General features: G+C 37.9%; 1 protein-coding gene across 2 annotated transcripts in view; it reads left to right on the plus strand.

Moving 5' to 3' along the window:
- Positions 1 to 25,589, plus strand: part of RSBN1L (round spermatid basic protein 1 like) — a 54,665-nt gene that overhangs the window by 20,660 nt on the left and 8,416 nt on the right. The window contains exons 3-6 of one of the 2 annotated variants that reach the window (XM_050906063.1): positions 9,481 to 9,741; positions 10,060 to 10,124; positions 22,989 to 23,126; positions 23,324 to 23,466. In XM_050906063.1, the coding sequence (XP_050762020.1) occupies positions 9,481 to 9,741; positions 10,060 to 10,124; positions 22,989 to 23,126; positions 23,324 to 23,466 (607 nt within the window). Of the gene's footprint in view, positions 1 to 9,480; positions 10,125 to 22,988; positions 23,127 to 23,323; positions 23,467 to 25,589 lie in introns of both variants that reach the window. The other variant, XM_050906055.1, reaches the window with a different exon arrangement.

Below are 25,589 nucleotides of genomic sequence, written 5' to 3' on the forward strand. Positions count from 1 at the left end.
GAACTTCTTTTTATAGTGAAGACTGTGGAAATAATTTTAGTTTTTTAATTACTTTATTTCAAAGACAAGGAATTCAAAGATAAGACTTCAGAGAGAATTGCAGTGCTGTCACATTTATAGGAGCTCTGCCTTTGAGAAGTGTTTCTACCTCCAGCTTATTGCTAGTAAATGTCTTTGGGTAAGTTGCTAGGCTGGGTGCACATAAAATATTTTTCTTTCAGTCTGTGATTGTCTTGTATGTGTGAAGTGGGTTTCAGTTCTGATTTCGATGCCAGAGATTAATTAAAGTACTGTGATGGTCAGTTCAGAAAAGAGGTCTGCTTCTATGTGGGTTACTCTACAGTCTTTAAAGTTCTTCCATAGCAGGGTGAAAAGTGCTGGTAGAGGAGTGTGTTTGCTGCCTTTGCTGCTTGAAGTGGAAAGCTTCGTTGAATTAAGATGATTAAATCAGCACTTTTTCACCCCATGGTGTATTCTAAGATCCAGACACGTGGAACTGCACAAAAATTTTGTCCTGCATGATTCCTCTTACAGATTCTCGTTCTCATATGCAGGCCTATAATTTTGAACAGAAATCTGTTACACCTTCTCCCTCCACCAAGTTTCAATCCTTGCTTTCAGTCTAGGTGGGATTTCTGTTACGGTTTTTATTTTGGATGTTGACTTATTTGGAGAGTAGAGATTTAGAAGTATGGAAGGAATAATAGGTTGCTGCTTTTAAAAATACTTTTATAAAGTACATAAAATACTTAATGTATAATCATATGTATATATATTTAATGTGGTAACTCAGGTGACCAGACTCCAGAGGCTGCTTGCAGACTTTGTATTTTCAGACTGTTTGTTGTAGAAGAATTAACTAAAAATACTTTAGAGCTTTTTATTTGTTATTCATCACTTTATAAATCTCTGCTTATCTTACAACATCCAATTGAAGCTTTCATAAGTGCAGTTGTTGGAAAGGGTATAGGAGGAAGCATGTTAGGATCTTCCTGTGTGGCTCTGATGGGTAAGACAGTTACCTTAATGAGCTAAACATGGTGGAAGTCAACATATATCCTTGTAGCAACTTTTATTACATCCTGTGTTTGTATGTGTATAAGCGTCACTTTCTGAAAATCTAGAATAGCTGTTCTCAATGTGGTTGTGACTATTCAACTTCCAGGAGGGCTGAGACAACATAAAATAGGATTATTTGATGTATTTTTAGGCTTGACTCTTCTGATGTTTAGTAGTCAAACTTTCAAGCCTGTAAATAGAACAAGATAGCTGTCAGTTCTCAGTTGTAGTCCTGCTGTTTGGTTTGTTTTCTGGGCTGTGTACTGGGACACCTTGAAGTTATGTTTGTTTTCAGCACATGGTCTATTAGCTTTTCAACCTGTCAGCATTTGACCTTGCTCATTCTCCTTATTTGCAGAGTGACTGTGCATTTCATGTCTGTTCAGAATTCCATGTGCATGTTTTAACTCTATTAGGAAGTCAGTTGTTCTAATCCTTTTGAACTATTTTGTAATGTTTTTCATTAACTCATCAAAATATTATAATATTATACTTATTGAAAAATATACAAAAATAAATTTGTAATACATGATGATACATTATGTTAAAATCAAAATATAAAGTTCTGTCAGTTAACTATTTGGCTGGTACAAACTTGAGGGTTTCTTAGGATCTAAAAGGCTTCTCACGGTTTTTCTTGTGCTGGATGGCTTTTTCGTTTGTTTTTTTGCTACTGTAAGTGGCAGTGCCTCCAAGAACACTTGTACTCTCTACGACTGCATATTTTATTTATTTACTTGTTGGTGAATGGCATCTTGGCTGCTCCTGTTCTAAGCTATTGTTTAGTTGTTTGTGGTTATTAACTTTAAACTCATTGGAAGATCCACGGGGACACTTCTGTTGTTTGAACTGGGATTTCTGTGTTGACTGTTTAAATACTCAACCTGAAGAGCTGTAGCAGAGCTGAGTCATCATAAATTTTGAATATGTCAGTAGCTTTAGTCTGAATTGCAGTGAGAATGCTAGAAAATGCTTGAGTCGTGTGTCTGGCGATGTGGGACTATGGGAAGAAAGTGAAGATCATTAATTGGAGGTTAATTCTTACCTTTCCCATTATTGGAGAGTACTAAGCAGAATGTCTTGTGATGCTGCAGTAGAAGGTAGTTGGTAGAGGACCAAGCCAAAGACTTAAATAATGTTTTGTAGCTGGTGACAGGAGTAGCCAGGCTGATCTCTGACTGCGGATCAAGTAGTATACCTGCAGCTGGTTGATACTGCTGTGACTTTTCATGTGCCATAGAACGAGGAGTAAGATGCTGTGTTCTAGTCCTTCTGCTCAGTTGAAAAATCTGGGAAACGTGGTCCGTGTTTAGGCTCCTCTGCATTGATATTCTTTTCTCTGTGCTCCTACCCCCCACCAAGTGCTTCTCAGCTCTGTTAAATTTTGGTGACTGAGCTCTCCTGAAGTGAGGAAGTAAAAACTGACTTTAATTACTGGCTGCAGTTAAAAATGTTTGTCCCTTCCTGCTACTAGCTGTCAGCTGGAAAACTGTGGGAAAAGAGCAATTTAGAGTTGTTATTAATGTGGTGGGGTTTTTTTTGTTTGTTTGTTTGGGTTTTTTTGAAAGTTCTAAAGTTGCCCTCCAATAATTTTGGGGGCTGTGACCTCAAAGCTGAGAAACACTGCTCTAGTTGAAATGACTGAATGAAGTAAAAGCTTTGTGGCCTTTGCTTAGGTAAAATTTTGGATCAAGTGATCTCATGGACAAAACACAACCTAAAACAAATTTCAGGTAATTTCTGAGTTTTCTTTTTATAAAAACTCATACTTGGAAGGAATCTGTACTTAAGAGTTCAGGCTGTCTAGCATCAATTTAAATTACAAGTATGTATCATCTAGTAATAACAGAGCATTGGCTTATTTGCATAAAATTTGAACAGCTCTGAATCTCAGTCCTTAGTAATAGGCCCTGTGCTGTGAGTGACAAGGATAGTGTGGCGCCACAAGAAATACATGTACTGAGTTACCTTGAAAGATCTACCTATCATGTAGATGTATGCAGTGGCAGAAGTATTTGTGGTACGTAAGGCCTGACTTGCCTAGAAGATGGTTAAAAGTTGTTTAGAGGTAGTTCTGTTATTGCTGAGTATGTGCATACATGAACAGAATGAACACAGATTTCCATTCTTCTAATTTCTTTAAAAATACAGTGCAAATTTTATAACTCCATCCTCATGCAGATGTTGCTAGCCAAATAAGAGCAGAAGCAAAATTAAAATTTTGCTCTTCTTTGGTCTTTTACACTCCAGTAAAGTGTGAGCTCAGTCTGCTTTTTAGCATCAGATCAAGGGGAAAGTTCCTGTAAATGTCTATGGGTGCTGAGGGTTTTTTCCCCCACTCCTTCCCCCCCCCTTATTCCTCATTCTTGGAGTCCCAAAGCAGTTCTCTGACTCACCTTCACCAAAAGACTTTTTTAATACAAGTGGAAATTCTTACTTCTGTCTCCTGTTTCTGAATCATGCAGTGGAAGAAGTTTTTTGTTTTGTTTATAGGTGTTTCAGTAGCTGTGCTTATGTAAATGCATCTCAGAACACATAGAAGATGCCATGCACTTCAAAATGGCTACTGTCTTGGCTGAAATTAGATTCCAGCAGTTGTATGTATATGTATGTACACACCTTTATTGTGATTGCTGGTGAAAACTCTCTGGAACACCTGTCTTGAAGGTTTTGGGTTGTGAGTGTGTGCCTCAATAGTAACTACTTGAGGTGAAATAAGTTAGCTTGCATCAAGTGCTGCACTGCTGCTGCCAAATCTTGCTTAAAACAAAGCTAGCTTGGATATCTCAGTCTTACAGTGTTTGGATCTTTATTTAGCCTTTTGGATTGCTTGCTTATGTTTTCACCAAATTCTCTACGTCTGCTGTGAGGCAACTTGAGTACTGCCCTAGGGAGACATTGAAGGCAGCTGTTCTTTTTTGGTGTCTGTTAGCCAAGTGTCATAGCAGCATTACTGGTTTTGGAAGAAGCAGCACATTTTGCTTTAAAGTATTTTGATACATGCAGCAGAGGAGTGACTGAATGAGTGTGTTTCTGCTCCTCTCTGTAGCTAATGCAAAAGAAGAATAAGATGAAAGTACTTTATTGAGCATTGCTGATAGCGATCCCAGTATTTCAGCAAACTAATTCCTTTTGCTGTTGAAGTCTTTGCAACTTTTGGGCAGCTTTAAACACCTACTTCAGAGTGGATCTTTGAAATACAGCAGAACAGAAGCCTTAGGCTAGAAATGTGCCCCCTCCTTGTTCTGTGAAATTCTATTCAAGCTTTGCTGAGAAATACTACTTCTAGAAACCAGTTTTCCATTTTGTGTTTGTAGTCCTCAGGAAGACTTTGGCTGTATGCTAAAATAATTGAACACAAATATTCTGAAGTTGGGCATAGGTTGATGTCAAAGCCAGTATTGGGAACAGGCACTGTACAGCACCACCCAGACACTCACTGTAATAAAGGACAGAGGGAAGAAGTTGTAGTCTGATCCATATTACAGTTAAATGTACTAGAATGTTACTTTTTAAAAGGTAAATCGTATAACTTTAATGTTGAATTTAAAAGTTCAAGCTTTTGCGTTAGGAAACTTTCTATTAAAGTTTGCTACGAACTTGGTCCTATGTCATATATGTCTTAAGGTAGTGTTGTGTGTGGTGAGGGGATTTTTTTACCCTTAAAAACTGAGCCTTGTTCAGTGTTCGAAGTGGACAGATGAAGGTGTCGTGGGCAGTGTAGCTGAGCAGATCAAGTGGTTTGCTGCCACTGATTAGGGGTGGGTTCTGCTGTTACTCATTGCCTGCTATTGGTGGTCTCCATGCTCTAGTTCCTGTCTGACAATGCCGTGAACCAATTCTGTTCACTAATCTAGCAGAAAAGTGAATAGCTTTCTGCTAAGCCATTAAGTTAAAAGTCAATTTACTGTGCAATCAGATGAGCATCAGTCAGTACCAGGAATGGTGTAGGACTGTGTGCCAGAAGCAGTGGCAGAGGAGAGTGGAGAGCTGGACTCTACCGATCTGTGGCAGTGAGCTCTTAGATTGCTCAGCTGCATCATATATCCACATTTGAAGGCAGAACAAATAATTATGAATTTAACATTTTTCCAGTCTTTCAGAATTCAATTTGATATTATAAGTATCACTTTCTCTACGAAATACGGTGTCCGAAGTATCTAAAAATAATTTTTCCTAAGTATGTCATTTGCTGCCAGTATGAAAATGAAGTAGAGTTATTGACAGAATTTATCTTGTGTATGCCGTAGCATAAGCTTGTGTGAATTTGAAAAAGGCTCAAAACAACTAATCATTTTTTTGAAGTCATGTTATCTTTCAATTTCTGCTTGAAGTGCTTTTAGAGAACTAAGTTTTACTCTTGTTGGTATGTAATTTTTTTTGTGAAGTCTTTAATTCTAGTAATGTTTTGAAAAAAATCTCATTTGGAATCCCCTTTCTCTTCTGACTTCAGTGTTTTAAGGCTTTTTTCCTCTCCAGTGGCATCAGTAACTCAGACCCTTGAAGAAGGGATTCATATTTTGTCTCCCAAGGATAGACACTCCTCATCTTGATTTTTCTATCTCTCTTCCCAATTGCAAGTAGCAGTTCAGGGGTCTCTGCTACTTCCCATCATAGATCTTGTGGTGTTTTTTTTGTTATACAGCCTTTTGTTCCTTCAGTGATTGTTGCTCTCTTGGTTTCCAGGTGTTACAGAATTAAAAATGGCCTCGGTTCGATCCTTTTTGGTATATAGAGATCCAAAAAGTTCTGTGGAAGAGAAGAGAGTTGTGTTCAGAGATGAGAGGCTGCTAGCAAATATTTATTTGGTTCCAAATTGTGCGCACCATTTTTGCAACTTCTCGTGATTTGGGAAAGCAAGTACTGAGGAACTTTAATACTTGATATATGTGTAAATGACATAACCCTTGCAGTCTGCGATCAAAAGTCAAAACAGTCTATATTATTAAAATATTTATATCTAAAGCTGAACAGAAAATTTCTTTTCAAGCTGGAAGGACTGTGGTGGATACCAGAAAAAGAGTTATTTTTATCCTGTGGTTAAGAGCTGCTTTTCCCTTCTGAAGGTTTCATGGAGATGGTGTGAAAACAAACACAGAGAATGATAAATATTTTTCACTTTGAAAATGTCTTAGTGTAATCCCTCTTAAGAAGGTTTTGAGTGCTTACGTAGGTGTATACCAAGTTAACTAAACATATTTTTACAACTGGTTTTGAGTGCAAACCTTTTTGGATATGTTTATGTGAACTTTGCATATAATTTGATGCTGATTTACATTCCATCTATCTGATTTTAATTGTGTATGTTACATTGGGGTTTTTTTTATTGTCTCTGTCTTAAAAGCACCACTGCTTTTGAGGCCATGGCTTTGCTCTTTTGAGTGCTGTTTACTGATGAAAAAAATAGAATAGACTATTTCAGTTGGAAGGGTCCTACAACAATCATCTAGTCCAACTGCCTCACCAATTCAGGGCTGACCAAAAGTTAAAGCATGTCCAAATGCCTCTTAAACACTGACAGGCTTGGGGAATTGACCACCTCTCTAGGAAGCCTGTTTTGTAGTTTAGTAGTTTTGTAACCTTAAAAGTGTGTGGTTGTTTCATTTTGGTTTGGTTTTTTTTTTTTTGCATAGCTGCATCTGTGAAATACATTAAGTGATGAATTAAAAAAACGAGCCACCACATATTACAGGAGGAGTCAAATGAAATTGATTGTTAAACAGTAAAACTTCTTGGAAGACGTAATCAAAGGCGAGAAATGGGACAGATTAAAAAGGGAAATCAGATAATCTTCCTTCTTGAACTGTAGAAACAGAAGTCAACAATTTTTGAGGTAGTTTTGGACAGATACAGATTCACACCCATTTTATGTAGGTACTTTACATTTCAACTAGTAATAATGGAATGTAATTTAATAGCTGGATATTCAGCAAGAACATGTAGATGCTGATCTTCAGTCTTCTTAAGGTTTTCTTCGGTGATTATAGACATGCTAAAGCGTGAGAGCAAGTTGGCTCTTGCCATAGCAAATAGCTTCTTGCTTTAAACTTAGAAATTGTTGTATTTGTTGCTAGTTATATTACTGCTAATTGTACCCCAATGAATATAAGTTTCCATCCTTTCCCTGCCGTGCATGAAGTCCCAGATCTGAGTGACTAGTCCCTACAAAAATCTGAGCTCCATTTGAGAACAAGTGAAGTGGATTGACAGGTAACCACTGCTTCCCCTGCCTCACCTTGCTGCAGCATTCAGTGCTATAATTCCATATTTTCTATATTCAAACTAATATAATATCTGGAAATGTTTGACTACTTTATGATATCCATCAGTATAGCAATGAATTTTCGTGTTTAGAGTGAAACAATTTTAAAATGGTAAGTTAAAGCATTTTTAAGAGTTTGAGATACCTGTAGACTCTTGGATGCTCTCTAGTTGTGTATTCCTGCAGTCAGGAGGAGGGAAAAAATTGTCTATTCTGTAGTCCATTTTTTTGAAGTTTGGATTGAGATTTCTGAGCCTATAATATGGAACTTCCTGCTGTCATAAACCATTTCTTTGTGTTTATTTCCCCCTGAATGGAACTGATGCCATAATGATGCTATTACAGTACCCCAGAATGTGAGCAGTAGGTGATTTTTGTCAGGTGATGACACTTCACTCAAGTAACCTTGCACCCTCCATGAACTATTTTCAGGACTCCTCTAAGGTTGAGGTAGTTGGTTGTATACGTGTTGCTGCTCTTTCTCGTCTTTCCATGCCCAGTAGTTTTAAAGACTCTTGTGGCAGAAGGAAGACCTTAACAAAGAAGTAGTGAATATTGCATTTGCCAGATGAAGCAGTCCTGTTGCAGAGGCCCACGCTGGTTTTACATTAAATTTAGCCTAATGAAAGGACAGATTTTCATGAGGATACTGTGCCTTTTGGCAGTTGAACTTGGTTAGCTAAAAGTGAAATTGTGCTTATAGAGTATGCTACGTTAAATCTGATTTAGAGTGAAGGGAGTCTTTGTAGCTCTTAACTGTGTGGATTAGGTTAAGAAATCCTAGGGCACACTTCCTTGTGTGGGCTAAGTAAGAAATGAGTGACCTCAGGGCACTTCTTCCCCCCCCTACAAGATGAGAAAATAGAAGCTAGAGAGATAACTAGCTTGCCTGCCTCCACTTCAGAAATCCCAGAGGTATGTAGCTGCTGTCACAAACCTCAAGGGCTCAGAAGCAGGTGTCTTAATTGCTTGTTCTCTTTTCCAGTATCTGCACCTTCCATATCCAGACCTCTTAATTATCAGCAAGGATGTGTGATTCCACACACCAGTAGTTGTGATTTTTTTTTTTTTTTAAGGGCTTTTGTGAATTACTTGGGCTGAGGATTGCAAGCTGAAAATAGTCTACTACGGCATAGTAGTAGAGACTGGCTAACTTCACTCTTGTGAATTTGAGATTATTTAGAAATTGTGTATTTCATTGCAAGACTAAACTTCTGTGTCTGAACCTGCTGATCTTGAATTGCTTCTTGTGAATATAATTTTGCACTATAACATGTCCAGTAATTTGATTTATCAAATTGTGAAATGATTTCAACTGCTAGACTTTAGAGCAGTGTAGTGACAGAAGTTTTTTTTGGCTATTGTGTTTATTACTTGCAAAAAAACCCACCCCAAAAGCACTTGAAGAAAACCACTTTAAAACAAGGGAGAAAGTTTACCTTGGGAATCACTTGAACACATTATCCCTAAATGAGTACTTTTTGGCTTTAGGCCATTGCAGTTTGTTTTCAGTTCAGCTTGCATATTATATAAACTTGAAGCTAGTTTCTGTTTTGTGAGGTTTTGTTTTTTGGTGGTTGTTTGGGTTTTTTTGTTGTTTGTGTGTTGTTTGTTTTCTTTTGTTTTTTTTTAAAAAGTATGGGGTCAGGTTTTAGATATTTCCACATGTATGTCAACAGAGTTTATTTAGTTCTGGAAGAATGACCATGTAAAGCCATCTGACAGTGTAGGTTCTGGCAGTGGCATCTTGTGAACAGTTTGCTGATGATAGTTGATAATCATTGACCATTTGTAAAACCCTTGTTTGGCAGTGTTTGTTGACAGCTGTCATATAATGTCTCTGAACTTTCTGGTATAGTAATTGCTGATGGCCAGTTAAAGGGTATGAGTAAGGATTGTGACTCATCATGAAAGCAGCCTTGGGAAACTTAGTTTTTTGTGATTTCCTCCCCCTCCCACCCCAGCTTATTTGTCAGTCATAATGTGAACATGGCAGGTGTCTCTTACTACTTACTTTCAGTAAGATACACATGTGACCCTCGGTATTGGTCTCTGGTCTTGGTGTGCTGTGGTGAGGGTTTTGGTGACTTCGAATCCTGATCCTTAAATACTTATTTTGTATATGAATATACTTAAGTGATCTTTTTTCCTCTCAACAGGTGGGAAGGAGAAACCAAAAACCAATGTAGAAGAGCTACAGATTAAAAAAGTTAAGAAGAAAAAGAAAAAGAAACATAAAGAGAATGAGAAGAAGAAGCGTCCAAAAATGTACAGCAAATCCATTCAGACCATCTGCTCAGGATTGGTTTCTGATATTGAGGATCAGGAAGCCAAAGGCATCATAGATGATCATCTTAAGGATTTCAATGGGAAAAATATGGATCCCAAGAAGGACTGTGAGTCCAAGATACCAGAGAACAGTGAGTTTCCATTTGTCTCGTTAAAGGAGCCACGGGTTCAAAATAAACTCAAAAGGTTGGACACATTGGAGTTCAAACAGCTGATTCATATTGAGCACCAGCCTAACGGAGGTGCATCAGTTATCCATGCCTACAGTAATGAACTCTCCCACTTATCTCCTGTGGAGATGGAGAGATTTGCAGAAGAGTTTGTGGGTCTGGTTTTTAGTGAAAATGAAAACTGTGCAGCTTACTATGTAATGGGTATTGTTCATGGGGCAGCTACTTATTTACCTGACTTTTTAGACTACTTTTCGTTTAATTTTCCCAATTCACCAGTGAAAATGGAGATTTTGGGAAAGAAAGATATAGAGACAACGACTATGTCAAATTTTCATGCTCAGGTAAGAGGTTATACATTTTACTTTCTAAAGTCATATAATGGTTTCAAACAACTGTGAATCTTTTTTTTTTTTTTTTTTTTTAGAATACAGTTACTGTTAGCTGTGCTGTGTGGGTGACGCAGAAGACTAGAAGCAAGGGAGTTCTTTAATAAGTTAGTTCTGCAATATTAAAGATAAGGAGCCTATTAACTGAGACACAAAGTTGGATTTTATGGGGGAGGGGAAATGTTTGCATGTGTGTGTGTGCACAGGTTTCCTTGGATTTGTTTCTGTAGCTGAAGCTTAACTGTGAGTTTTAGAGGGTTAAAATGATTTAGCTGGCTATCTGGGTATCTGAACTGCGTAGTTTATCTGTATGAACTTCTTCATAAAACTGAAATGCTTTAATACATTAGAACAATGTTATACATATTAACTGTGCCCTACACAGGTTTTTAGTTGCATTTGTAGTTGGAGGCTTCTAAATCTGTCCTTAAAGGAGAACTTAATGGTGGTTAACGTAGCTACTAATTTGATCCTTACCCCTTTGTATTTCCCTGCAGTTAGTTGTATTCTCTTGAAAGCTCTTAAGATACGGGGCAAAATGGCAGGCAAAAAAATAGCGCTTTTTTTTTTTTTTTTTTTTTTAGATTTTATTTTCTGGAGAGAAATGACTGTATACTTTCTTAACAACAGCTAGTGATTAAACATAACCTCTGCTATTTATTAACTTGCTGTAGAAGATACATTACAGTTGCATATAAATTATTTATATTTCAGGTCTTTTAAGTTCAGGGAAAAAAAAATTCTAACTTTCTTAGATTGCCACCTTGGTGATAAGGGCATTATGTAAAGCCCATACAGATATTTTGAAACAATTTATGAAGAAACTCAATCCTGTTTTTCATTATATCAACTTTAGCTCACAGTTGCCTGTTTAACTCCCTGTTTGTGAATTTAGATGTTGTATGGAACACCTTTAAACTATTTTAGTCTTCACTTTTTAGACAATTACGAAGAGTTCAAGTGTAAGTTATACTGTCATCTTTTTGATGAAAAACGTGCTTTTTTTTTTTTCTTCGGCTACATAAACATTTGCATGGAACACTATTGCATTTATTGACAAATTTCAGGTGTGTGTTATCCACAAGGATATGCAGAACTGAAATGTTGCTCCAAGAGAACATTTGCAGTGCTTGTTAAGAAAACATCCACTGCCATGGAATATGAATATTCTGTGAAATATATTAACTATTTTTTTTAGTATATAAACTGAATCATTACTTTAACAGTAAAAATCACAGAACATATTATGGGCAGCTACCCAGAGCTGCTCTGTCTTAGGTCATTTTATGTAAAAAAAAAAAAAGAGCTGGATCTGTCCTTGTAAGTATGTTCTTTAATTCCAGCCTGTTGTCTTGGGCAGCATTAATGCAAGCATAGCTGTGTGCTAGTATCTGCCCTAAAGAAATAATTAAGAAAAGCCCAAATTTTATTTTTGTGAATTATAATGCAATTATTTTAATGAAAGGATGGATTAACTTGGTATTACAATGGTATCATCAATATCTGTAGTGAAATCAGTCCTGTGGTCATTGGGGTTGAGATCATAATTTCTGATTTTTCTGTAAGTGAAGGAGGAACAGAGAGAAACTGTAGTAGATGAAAGAAGCCAAACTGTATTATTATAGCATTCAACTGGTCAGCTTCATAGTCTGTCTTCTAACCTATATTTTACTTGGCTGGAGATTTAGTTCTGGTATCTTCTTTTCCTTTGTTTTCTCTCAGTTTTTCAGTTAGTTTTCATAGCGTTTTATCACTTGTCAGAGTTTGGTTGCTTGACAGAAAACACTTGGCTTCTTGTATTTTTGCAAAACATAAAGGATGTAGTGTGTATAAATAAGGTATACAGGCATACACCAGACTTATTCATAGTGTCTTCTGCGCAGCATCGCTGTTGCCTGGAGTATTTAAGTCAGTATCTTGGTTGCCTAGCTATTGATTCTATTTTTCCTTATTAGTTCATTATTTTTTGTCTTATTCTGGGTGCTTATTTTGTCTTAGGTGATCTGCTACAGTTGAAAGGTTTTGTTAGCTTAATATTCTCCTTTCTGACTGGGGCCAGTATCAGAGATGTCTAGGAAGGAGTATGAGAGTCTAGTAGCCATAGTGATACTGTGTCAGAGTGCTCATCCTCCAGGGATATGACAGGACCTTTTTAACTCTGAGAGTTGTGGATTTTGTGGTTTTAACCTTCAGGTGTATTTTTCTTGTGTGTGTAAATTTCTGATTCATTAGTATCAGTTGCCTCTCTGTTTTCTGTCTCTTTATAAGAGACAGGTATATATATCTCTCTCTATGTATCTCACCTTCCTTTATAAAAGGTACTAAATGACTGCATAATTTGCTACATTTTGTGTAGATTGATAATATTCTCCTGTCTTGTTGAGTTCTTTGTGAATCTTTGTCGTGGTTTAACCCCAGCCAGCAGCTAAGCACCACGCAGCCGCTCGCTCACTGCCCCCCCACCCCTGGGATGGGGAAGAGAATCAGGAAAAAAAAACTCGTGAGTTGAGATAAAGACAGTTTAATAGGACAGAAAGGAATGAAAAACAATGATAATGATAATAATAATAATATGACAATAGCAATACTAAAAGAATTAAACTATACAAAGCAAGTGGTGCACAGTGCAATTGCTCACCACTCGTTGACCGATGCCCAGTTAGTTCCCGAGCCGCGATCCAAACCGCTCGGCCAACTCCCCCCTGTTTATATACTGGGCATGACGTTCCATGGTATGGAATACCCCTTTGGCTAGTTCAAGTCAGCTGCCCCGGCTCTGCTCCCTCCCAGCTTCTTGCACACCTGCTTACTGGCAGAGCACAGGAAACTGGAAAGTCCTTGGCTGAAGATAAGTGCTACTTAGCAACAACTAAAACATCGGAGTGTTATCAACATCATTCTCACACTAAATCCAAAACACAGCACTGTACCAGCTACTAAGAAGAAAATTAACTCTGTCCCAGCTGAAACCAGGACAATCTTTTAAAGGGATTCTAATGTGCTGTTGCAGTATATTTCAATGAAATTTTAAATGTAGTTTTCTGTTCCTACACTGCAAAAGCTCTGTGCTGCTGTGTTCCCTGTTGTCCTGAGCAATGTCTAGCAGTTGTATAGTCTCAGTTGAGAGGTGAGTTGTTTTCTGATGTCTAAGTAGGAACTTAGTTTTATCAAGTCTGCTTTGAGTATCTATCTCAACTTTCTTCAGCCTTAAGAAATCTGGGTATTGCTTTGCTGATTTTAACTAAAACACTGAAATGACTTTCACTTTAGTGAAACACTTTAGTACATGAGGTTCTTTGGTTGTTTTTGAGAACTCATTGTAGGACATGTAATCAGTCTGACAAACGTTAAGTATTTAAAAAGATCTAAAAAAGTATAAAAAAAATAAAAAGGAGAGATGAGCTAAGCCTGAAATTGAAAGTATTATAGAGTATTTTTATCAGTGTTTTTATTTCTCAAGTTGATTCTTTCAGTACTACTCGATAATCTTCCACCTCCTGTTTTGCGGCACATGAGGTTTTTTTGTTTTTAAGTAATGCATATTTTCAAGTCATTGAGTTCTGTGGTAAGAGGCAGATTCCACAGTACATTCTGTTGGCGAGATCAAAACTGTTGGAGTCCTCCTAAGTCTACCTGGAAAGTCTGCATCTCTCGAGTAATTTACTTAGTTTTCACAGTTGCAGAGTTGAAAATGAACTCCTCTCAGCTTCTCAATATACCTGTGTCAGACAGAAGTAATATAGTTTCACTTGTTAGGAGATTAGAAGTGAGCAGAAGCTTGTGATAATAGTTACAGCAGGGACAGGAGAGAGGAGTTTGTGTTAGAACTGGTTCTGTCTCATCAGAATTGGCTTTTAAATTTTGCGGGGAGAGGAATTGGGGAGTTTTTAATCACCTAGGTTGGGCCTATGTTTAAGGTTGTGTATTTTTTTTTTTTTTAGGTTAGTGGAACAGCTCTCTTTCTGTGAACTGTCTGTAAGGCTTAGTCAGATTGTTTCTATAGTTGGGCAAAATGTAATTAGTCTGAGTATCCTTGTAGCCAGTAAGTCACTCTTACAGAGGGTGGAAAACTGTCCACTGTAGGTACATCCCTGGGCTCCATCATTTGTGTAGATGGCGACAGCTGTATCAGTTACCTGATAGCTATGAATCTTACTTGCCAGGCTCATATCAGGATTTCAGTGAACATAAATAATGAGCTTTTGGCACCTACTTGCAGCTTACATCAGTTAAGCTATTTAGTGCTGTTGAGGCAAATGCCTCTCATATTTTGAACCCATTACTGTGTCCTCATGCTGGGTAAGTGTAAATTTTTATTGCCTTGCTGAAACCCCAAAGCGCACACTTCATGTTTAACTATAACAATGCTTAGTGGATTGATTTTGCTGTGCTTCAGTCTTGTCCCAGAGGCAACTTCTTAGTACAGGTGAAGTAAAATGCTGAACAATACCCAACAATTCCTGTGCTTCAAGACAAGATTGACTGTTTTTAAGCTGTATCTGACAAATGCTTGTCTGATATGTTTGCTGGAGATCTCTATGTGATTCCACACTTCCCAAAGAAATCTGTTGAAAAATCTTTTTTTCTTGTTTGTCCTCTTATCTTAATCCTCCTGCCACTCGTTCTGTTCTGATCTTTAGTGGGCAAGGCAAACAGTTTATGCTTTTCTTTCAGTGTTCTCTCTATTTGAAGATTGCTTAACAGCTCCTTTTTTTTCCCCTTCCTAGATTAAGTAATTTGAATTATTTCAGTCTACCATTACATGTTCTATCCTTATCGGTCTTGCTGCTCTCCCCTTATGCTCTCTTCAGTCATCCTTATTTTTTTATAATACAGTACTGAAAATGGACAGGGTCTGCCTGGTGTACTATTGTCAAGGAGTATGAGAGGATTGCTTCAAGTGTCTTCAAATAATTGCTCTTTGTTATCTATTCCAGCCTTTTTCAGAGCAGTTCGTGATCTGCTGTAGCAGTAGTTCCTAAGTGAGTCACTCCCTTCTTCATGTTTATGCAGTTAAATATATATATATGAGTGTAGTTCTTTGCTTTTATTCAAATTGAATTATATCCTGTGTATTCAGATCCCTTCTCCAGTTTATCAAAGATCTTGTTAGTTTTGATCCTTTCCTGTAGTAGGCTTGCAGCTTTGTGTTACCTGCAGGTTTCATAAGCGTGCATTGTGTTCAAAGGAAAGATTCTTGCTGCGTGCCACAAAATCAGTCCTTTCGTATTGATAGTTATGTGAACACAGACAAATTAAAGCTGCCCACTGTTTGCTGTTACTAGACCTTGTTTCTGTTGCAGTTTTGAGAACATAATGCAAATGTCAAATGACAAGGTGTGTACTGGTCCTCTGAAAAAGCCTATCCTGTCATAGAAAGAAAGGTTAGTTTGACTTGATTGGGTTTTTTGACATGTCCATATTTATTAGCTTTTACCATCTTACTTTCTTAGGTGGTTAAGACAGGAGTATCTAGCTAACTGTTTTTTCTGGAAATTGAAACTAGGCTAAATGGTCTCTAACTCTTCTGTGTCTTGCTTCTCTTGACACCTATTTCTTTAAGATGGTATTCTTATCCTCTTCCAGCTTTGAAGAATCTGTTCTGTGTTTTTGAGTTCTTATTGATTTATTAAAGCTTTGTTTCTTTTTAGTTTACTGCCTTCGTACTGTAGGGTATGTGAGGATACTCGTTAAGCCTGTTCAGTTTAGGAAAAGTCACTTGTATTTTACACTGTGCAGTGTGCAGTTAGACAAATTGTCAGAGCCAATCTAGCACCTGTTGCTGCTAAAAGAGAATGTCCTCCTTGCTTCTTTCCTCCCAGTTGCATGTTCTTGTGCCAAGCTACGGTGCTCCTTGAACTGGTGAGCCAGTTTTTGTTAATTCAGCAGAAAACTTAACCTACTCCCGAGTGATTGGTTTTATTACTGAGTTAGCAAATTATATTAGTTTACTATGCGAGAGGTAGCTCAAGGATGAGTGTGGGACTACACAATCAGCCCCATTCCATAACAGCAGGCAGTTTGCATCTTCAGAGAAATAACTTTTGTTGTTTTTTTTTCCCCAGTCTGAAGTAACTTATTCCATGTTGCCTATGTTAACTGTGATGGACACTGGATATTCAGATAGTATAAAGAATAACATAAGTATTTGAGAGGAAGAAATGCAATAGTAATGATAGTTCATGTTTATGTTGTGACTTTTCAAATGAGTGGTTGTCCTCACTTAAAGTTCTGGACACAGACCTTTTCATTCCAGTTCTCTTTTAGTCCCTTTTAATCTTATCTTCTCTTTGCTGTCCTCCTTATTTAGCTCTTAAAAGTTTATCTTTTGCAGAGAGGTTTTTGCTGTTTACTCCTTTTCTAATTTGTGAAAACCTGCTTGAAAATATTTGTTCTTCTAGTATTTGAGAGGAATTGCTGAAAATATTTTTCTTTAAAAAAAAAATCAGAAATAATTGGTTAGTGTTTCATTTTCTTATTATTAAAGACTTGTACAGTGTCTATTTCCATATGTTATGTTATTTTCCTGTGTTCTGGAAAGAATTCTTTATATTGGAACTAGGTGTCTCTTCAGTTGTGTTTCAGTAGCTTTCAGCAGAATTTTGCTTTCAATAGAATTTGCTCCTTGCTTTTAAGCTTTTTGAATGCTTGGTTAGTTATTAAAAAGTTTTAACAGTTTTTAGCAACTGCTTGCTGTTACGCAAGTTCCCCGGAGTATGGCCTCTTTCTTTTTTTTTCCCTTCTGGATGATGAAAAATTGCATTTTAGCTCTGGTAAAACATATATATTGCCCCGTTCTTTTTTTTTTTTTTTTTTAATCAAATAATCCGTAAGACTATGTGTAAGAGACTTTTTTGATGGATGATGGCAGCCTATTGTCTTCCAAGTAAAAAAAGTTTTCACTTACTGAATACCATTGAACAAAGAATCAGTTCACATGGAATGACATTAGAAATCTGCAACACATGCTCATTTGTTTTCCACTTAGAAAATAGTTACCTTTCCAGATTGCTTCTTGACAGTTTCAGCCAATAAATATGAAATGACAGTTGTATGTTGCTCTTTTTGGTCACATATTCTGTGTTAACAAAACCCTAGAGGTTTCTACTGGCAGCTTGGACAGGATCAGAGACTGAACCTTGTCACAGATCTTCCTGAGTTACAAGAGCATAATAGCTACTTGGCTTTCACAAGATCATTTTCCATGAAGGTATCTAATTGATGCTATTCTTAAATTATTATTTTTTAAAATTCTTTATCGACTGCTTCACTGTTTTTTGTGTCACCGGAATTCAGAGTAATAGGTCATCTTGCTTTGAAAAATGTCTGTCTATCCATTGTATTATTTGAGGATTTCAGCTGCAAGGTGAAACATGTGAAGTGATAAACAAACTACAGTGGTAAAAGGACACTGCTGGAACTATACTGCAGTAAAAAATCTTGGGATTGCATTTCCAGAAACTTCCAGTTGGGAAATGGTATATTTGTTGAGATTAAAGCTTTAATGATAATGGATCACTTTTGAGTAATGCTAGAACTGTCAAGGCATCTTATTCTCATACCAAACCCCTGACTTAAAGTATGAAGTACATGTGGTTTAAAAGTAGCCAAGTAGATTTGCGAGTATTTTTAAACTTGGAGCAATTTTGATGTATATTTGTTGAGTGAAATTTTGATGCTTCAGTATTGATTCCCATTTGGAACTGAAAATATACATAAGCATTTAAGGATCTGAAAAGAGTTGGCAAGGAACAGAAAACCTTTTGGGCACTTTTTCAAAATGTACCAAATAAGAAAGAATGCTACATCGCCTCTTCATGACTATAGTGTTTGAGATAACACATTTAGAGGAATAACAGTGAATGTGAAGCTAGATGTTTTCAGTTCTAAGACACAAATGTGTAAGTGCATTGCTTGTGCACTTGTGTAGTGAAATGGAAACCCACTATTCCCTCTGATCTCCCAGCATATTTTTATGGTGATTTAATGTTTTTGTTGGTCTTTGGTGGGGCTTTCTTTGTGGGTTTCTTGAAATTATTTTGGGTTCAGTGGGTTTGAATTTTTTTTTTTGTTCTGTGAGGACTGCTTTTCCAGACTTCCTGGTTTTAAAGCTGAAAAACTGGAAGAAATTTAAACCTTTAAAGTTTTTGCAGGAAAACATTAGAACTTCAACTGAAAAAAACCCCCTACTATATTAAAAATAGGAATTCAGTTGTGACTTACCCCAGTTTACATTTTTTTTTAATTAATCTCTTGAAATGTTTGGTTTCTCTGGACTGTTCCAGTTTGTATCTTTTTCAAACAGAAAATGGAAACATCTTTAACATATAGTGTCTAAAATGTTTCCTATTTGTAGGATGATAATGCTCAAATACATTGTCAGTATTTTATATATATTCAGATTTAATCTTCAGATTATTTGAGACACCAAGATGTTTATGCCAAAATATTTGCTTTTTAGAACTCCTTACTTAAAACTGAGCAAGTTAAGTTACACTAAAAAATCAGTTGATGCCATACTAGTCACAGAAGCAGATGATTCTCAAGTTTTACTAATTCTGAATTCAGTGGTGGTTTTACTGTCATAATTTTCCATTACGTTGATGCAAGAGAATGACACAGACTCCTTTTGTGTGTTTTTAGGTGACATACTTCAAATTTAAGCTACATGAGAAGAAAGAAGTTAGGCTATGTCGTATTTATTCAGTTACATGTTTCTATCTCTCTTACCTGTCCATTGTATTATACTGCATTTAATTTGTGATTTTTTTTGTGTATGTGTATTGATTCTGATCATTTTGACCACATGCTAGAAGAACTGCATGTCATTGATTCCTTCTTTTATTCAGGATTTAGATTGTTCTAGCTATTTATTTGAGCAAATTTGTAACATTCTAAAAACATTGTCACACTGTAACCTGTAAAATTACATTCAGGAAGATTACCTTATAAAAGGTGTATAATACTTGATTTGTGGTCAGTGCATAATTTAATGTATAGAATTCGATGAAGTAGTACTGCTTTTAGTACATCAGCATTGTTTTTGTGAGTTTAGAAATATATAGAGGAATCTTTTTCTCTTCCTATGAACAAACCAGCCAAAGGATACTGACACTAAACAGAAAGGAAAATGTTGCTGTTATCTAATATGCCATAGACTATGTTTATTTTTTTGTTGTCTTTAAGAGGATTAATTTTACTTTTGTCATTGGTCAGACATCGATGGAAGGCTTTTAGTGTTTTCACACTATTACTTAGTAGCAGTCTAATTTTGGAGTGAGTGAAAATTGATTTTGTTTGCTAGCTAGTTCTTCCCTCTAAGAATGACTTCACCTTTTTATATATGTTTTTCTAATTCTTTACCCTAATCTAAGATAGTGTCATTTAAATAGCAACGCCTGACTTGAGTCTAGAGTTTAGGATGCTATAACCCAGTCCATGGAAGAGATGAGATAGGAGTCACTTTTCACTACCAACAGCTGCCGCCTCTTCCAGATTCCCTCTTGTTCTTTCTGGCCAGACATTAGTCTTTATGGCCGATGTCTTTATTTAATTCTTATTTATATAATTTTCTAAAATAAATAAATAAATTCATTCTTTGGGTAATTTGTGGATTAAAATCAGATCAGTTCCCTAAGCTGGCTCCCTGTCCACCTTTGGAAGATCTAATGCTAGCAGGGAGGAAGGGAAAAAGAGTGAGCAGATCTTCCCCTTTCGTCACCAGCATGGACTTATTTTCTGTTTATACTGGGTCTGGATGAGTTAATTTTTTTCCTAGCAGCCTATTATGGGGCTGTGTTTTGGATTTGTGACTAAAACTACTGATAACACACTGGTGTTTTGGCTGTTGCTGAGCAGCACTTGCACAGTGTCAAGGCTTTCTCTTTTTCCCCATTCTGGACTCCCTGGTGAGTAGGCTGGGGTGGGCGAGAAGTTGGGAGGGGATGTGGCTGGGACAGGTGACCCAAATTGACTGCAGGGATATTCCATGCTGTATAACATCATGCTTAGCAATTAAAAAGTGAGGGGGCTGGGAGGGGGTGTTGGTCTGGAAGGTAGCTGTTGCTCAGAGACTGGCTGGGCGTCAATCTGCTTGTGGGAGGTAGTGAGTGGTGCAAAACACCACTTGGTGTTTTTTCCTCTTTTCTTCACTTTCCTCTTTTCTTCGCTTATTAAACTGTCTTTTATCTGGACCCATGCGTTTCCTTGCTTTTCCTCTTCTCTCCCGTGTCTCTCACCATTGAGGAGGGGGTGAGTGAGCAAGGGGCTGTAAGGTACTTAGCTGCTGCCTGGGGTTAACCCGCCACAGAGTTCTTAACTTTGCAATGATATGACTCTGAATATGGTCCCAGAAGAAACCGCTCATCATTTGTAACTTTGGCATTATCTCAGCATTATTTTTGGTATTTCACCTCTCCCAAGCTGGATCTTGAAAAGGAATCTGTTCTGCCTGGTGAATGAGGGGAACATAATTGATCAGGAGAGCTAGGAGTGAATTGAGATGGACAAATAATGCTTAAAAAAAGTTGAGTTGATCTTTCAGTTTTAACTTTCAGTGACATGGTCTTTTTGGGAATATATAAGAAATATCTTAATGGATCCACCTTAAGCAAGGATTACGTTGCACTTAAACACTTTGCTGACTTTGTGCTTCACTGCCAACACCTAGTGGTACATAAGCCAGGCAGGTGAGTTGATCAGCTGAAAGCTTCACAGCCTCTCCTAACTTCAGTTAGTATTTTTTGGGGAAGTTGTAGAGTTTTCAGTTGGAGTAGTTCCACAACTAGTTTATCATATGCTATGTGAATCATAGAATCATTTAGGTTGGAAAAGACCTTTCAGATCATCAAGTCCAACCATTAACCTAACACTGCCAAGTCCACCATTAAACCATGTCCCGAAGTGCCATGTCTACATGTCTTTTAAATACCTCCAGGGATGGTGACTCAACCACTTCCCTGGGCAGCCTGTTACAATACTTGACAACCCTTCCGGTGAAGAAATTTTTCCTAATATCCTATCTAAACCTCCCCTGGTGCAACTTGAGGCCACTTCCTCTTGTCCTATCGCTTGTTACTTGGGAGAATGGTAGTGGTAGCAGAAGGAAGCAAGGAAAAAGGCAGAAAAATGGTTCCCTTTAATCAGGGGTGTGGATGAAAACAGCAACTTAATATCCTGGCCTGAAATGGTGGAATACTAAGCTACTTATGCCAGTGGAAGAAACATCCTTTTGCATGTTAGGTTTATTAATAAACTGTGAGCAACAGATTTATGACTATCTGTAGCTTCAGAAAGTGGTTTTAGGGTACTTTGGAATTGGTTTATCCAGTAAGCCAATAATGACAAGTGAGCGTCCCTTCCTTGTCCTAGTGCTTTTGTTGTGTGAGCTCCTGATGCTTTGTGCCAGCGCAGATACAGCTGAGGACTGAGCTGATGCAGATTCAGCAGAAATGAATGTTTTCTCATGTTTTATCATAAAATCACCAGCTGTCCGTGCAAAAAAGCTACAGGAATGTATGACTAAGGATTTGGGGAATAGGGGAATACTACTGTCTAGCAGTACTGCTCTTTTCAGTATGGCTGTGATGGCTTGCCATTACATTAGCTCAGACATTTTGTAAAATCTTAGTTTTAGTCAGTCCTCCATTTCCTGGGTGTGTATGATGACTGAGATGATCTGAAGAAGAGTATTTGGTTCTGCATTTCTGGAATGCATCTGTTTACATCAGTGTAGCTTCTCAGAGGGGCACAGTATTGTTCCATGTTGTATGATTTAGTCCTATTTTCAGGAACTCCTGCTAATTCTCCTCTGCTCTGCCATAATTACTAGAAATTTTAATGGTCTGTTTGGGTGAGGATCATAGCTAAGCAGTACTTCATTAACTGTTTTCCTTGCACCTTTTTTCTTTTTTTGCTTTGGATGCAGAATGCCTAGAGACACAGTGCAAGAGCCTTACTTGGTTTGTGCAGTAATCCATCTGCTCTTCCCTCTGTTCTGATCTGGTCATACTTCATCTAATAATACCACTGTGTCTTTCAGCCTGTTAAATAGGAGATCGGAAGCTTAAGGGGAAGTGATTCCTCATCAATCTCATGCCTAAATATTTTGTTGATGTAACATGACAGATCAGATTATTTTAAAAAACCTTATAACAATATGTGTTTCTGTTCAAGTTCAAAATAAAAGATTTTTCATGAGGTGAATGTTACAGCCCTTGAAGTTTTAAGGGAGCACAAGATGTGTTAGCACAGCAAAAATGAAGGAATAGCTGTCATTATCTCTCTTCCTGTACTAACTCTTCATGAGCCTTGTCTTCACTGTGATAATTAGCTCCAGTTAATGTGCTCACACAGAGGCCATACTGGAGAGGATGATTAGCAGAGAAAATGTTGAGAGTTTAATTAGTTGTAACTCAGGGTTCTGCCTAACTGTTACAGGAAAAAGGTAAAAATTTAGCTAGACTTGAGTAATCCAGGTAAGAATCCTTATTTACTAGTTATTGAGCGGAACATACATTAATACGTTTTCACAGTTACTACTTTAGAATGTTATTTTCTTGAAAGGCAATAAATAGTTACTCAGTCTTACCTTCAGACTTTAAAATAAATAAAATACAAGTTGTCATGTATCTTTAGTAAGAACTTCTGTCTTTGGTGATGAGTTCATAGTAATTGACTTAATAATCTTAAGTATACTGAAGACTGTATGACTAATATCAATCAGAAGACATAAGCATAGAAATTAAAGGTGTTTATTGAATGTAGACTTTGAGCAGTAGTGGACTTGGTATAACTTTTGCTGTCATATTCTACTTGTAGGTAAAAAGAACATACTCTCATGGTACGTATAGAGCTGGCCCAATGAGACAGATCAGCCTGGTTGGAGCAGTTGATGAGGAAGTGGGGGATTACTTCCCTGAATTCCTTGATATGTTGGAAGAATCACCCTTCTTAAAAGTAAGGACAGAAGGGAATGGGTTGGGAGAAGGGGGACAATATACTGTCTAGTACTCTTACAATAAAGTGAGAGTATGTGATACTTGCTTAAATAATTGAGTGGTCTAATAAATGTTTTCATTGTGACAGATAAAGGCTGCTTTTAAAAAGTTTTTAAAGTAACTCACTTCAAAATTGTGGCTTGTATTTCCCATTAGTGTACACTGCCATGGGGAACACTTTCTAGTTTAAAATTAGAGAGTCGTAAAGACAGTGATGATGGTCCCATTATGTGGGTACGTCCAGGAGAACAGATGATCCCTGTGGCTGACATGCCAAAGTCACCTTTCAAAAGAAAGAGGTATGTTGAATTACTTTGCTTGATAAATGTCTGGTTAGTATTATTTCTCTACAAATTCATTTTATCCCAAACCTTTTACTGGTTGATACTATATCTTAGTATAAATTTCTGTAAATCTTCATCTCAAAATATACTTTTAAGTTGCTTTGTTTTGTAAGGATGTGGATTTTTTAAAAATTGTTTACTATCTGGCCAAGTAAGGTGCTGATCCTTTTTGGGGCTTTAGTAGGAGTTTAAGGTGAAAACTGCAGGGAAATGTGAACAGGCATACAACTACTGATGTATGCCATGAGACTAGAATTAATACCCCTGTTGTTAAATGTGAGTGGATGTTTAAAGACCTCAAGGGACAAGGGCTGCTCTCTCATCTGAAAGGTAACACCTCCAACATTAAATGACATCTTTAAGCTTTGCTGTGGTACTAGGTATAAGTACCAGCTTAAGAGTAGGGATGTCCTCTGCAGAACTTGAATATTATGTGTCATGAGAAATTATGTCTTTGGAGTTCTCTTGTTCAAAATTCAAACATAAAAAGGGAGCATACAAGAAGTGGAAGCAGGGTCTGGTGCCTCAGGAGGAGTATAGAGACACTGTCCAGCCATTAAGGGGATGCAGTTAAAGCTAAAGACCATCTGGAGTTGAATTTGGCAAGGGGTGTTAAGGGCAACAAGGACTTCTGCAGGCACATGGACAGCAAAAGAAAGACTAGGGAAAATGTAAGGTGTCTGCTGAATGGGGCAAAGGGCCTGGAGACAAAGGACACAGAAAAGGCCAAGATACTCAATGCTTTGTTGCCCTCATCTTTACCTTCAGGAATGCCAGGTCCTGGAGACAGTAGGAATGTCTGGAGCAAGGACTAGTTCCTTCAGTGGATGAGAATCAGGAACATATTAGGACATGTTAAGGAACATATTAGACATACAGATTAGACAGACACAGGCCCCTGGGACCTGATGGGATGTACCCACAAGTGCTGTGGGAGCTGGCCAATATCATTGCAAGGCCACTCTTGATTGTCTTTGAAAGGTCACGGCAATCGGCAGAGGTTCCTGAGGACTGGAGGAAAGCAAATGTTGCTCCAATCATTTAGAAGGGTAAGAAGCGGGACCTGGGGAACTGCAGGCCAGTCAGCCTCACCCTCATCCTGGGAAGGACGCCGTTTCAAATGTGAGGGACAAGATGATCGTTGGGAGTAGCTAGTATTGATTTACATAGGAGAAATCATGCCTTATCCACCTGATAGCTTTCTACAACAAAATGACTGGCTCACAGGCTGAGAGGAGTGCCAGGGTGTTGTTTATCTTGAATTTAGCAAGGCTTTCCACACTGGAAACCTGTCTCCTGTAACATCCTAATAGACAAATTAATGAAGGACAAACTAGACTGAAGGACAGTGAAGTGATTCAAGAACTGGCTTAACTGCTGTGCTGAAAGGGTTGTGATCAGCAGCACAAAGTCCAGCTGGAGGACAGTTGCTACTGGAGTAACCCAGACGTTGGTTACCTTGTGCCAGTACTGTTCAACACCTTCATTAATGGCCGGCATCATGGGGCAGAGCACACCCTCAGCAAGTTTGCAGGTGACACAAAACTGGAAGGAGTGGTTGGCGCACCACAGGGTTGCGCTGCCAGCGAGAGGGACCTTGAGAGGTTGTAGAAATGGGCCAACTCAGTGGACTCATGAAGTCAACATAGGGATGTGCAAAGCCCTGCACCTGGGAGGAATAACCCCGTGCGCCAGTACAGGCTGGGGCCCAAGTGGCTGGACAGCAGCCCGACAGAGGAGGACTTGGGGGTCCTGGTGGATGACAGGTTGACCATAAGCCATCAGTGTGCCTTTGTGGCAAAGTAGGCCAGCAGCCTCCTGGACAGGATTAGGAAGATGATTCTTCCCCTCTGCTCATCACTGGTGAGACACATCTGGAGTATCGTGTCCAGTTCTGTTCTTGCCAGTCCAAGACAGACGTGGGCATACTGGAGCAAGTCTGGCGACATGAAAGGCAGGCATGGGAGAACTGGGATTTACCCATGAGAAAAGAAGACTCAGTGGGATCATATCAAAGTGTATAAGCATCTGGTGGGAGGTTGTAAGAAGGACTTTTTTCAGCAGTGCCCAGTGACATG

This window comes from Gymnogyps californianus, chromosome 1 (assembly GCF_018139145.2).
Source record: "Gymnogyps californianus isolate 813 chromosome 1, ASM1813914v2, whole genome shotgun sequence".
In the NCBI taxonomy this organism is placed as follows: Eukaryota; Metazoa; Chordata; class Aves; order Accipitriformes; family Cathartidae; genus Gymnogyps; species Gymnogyps californianus.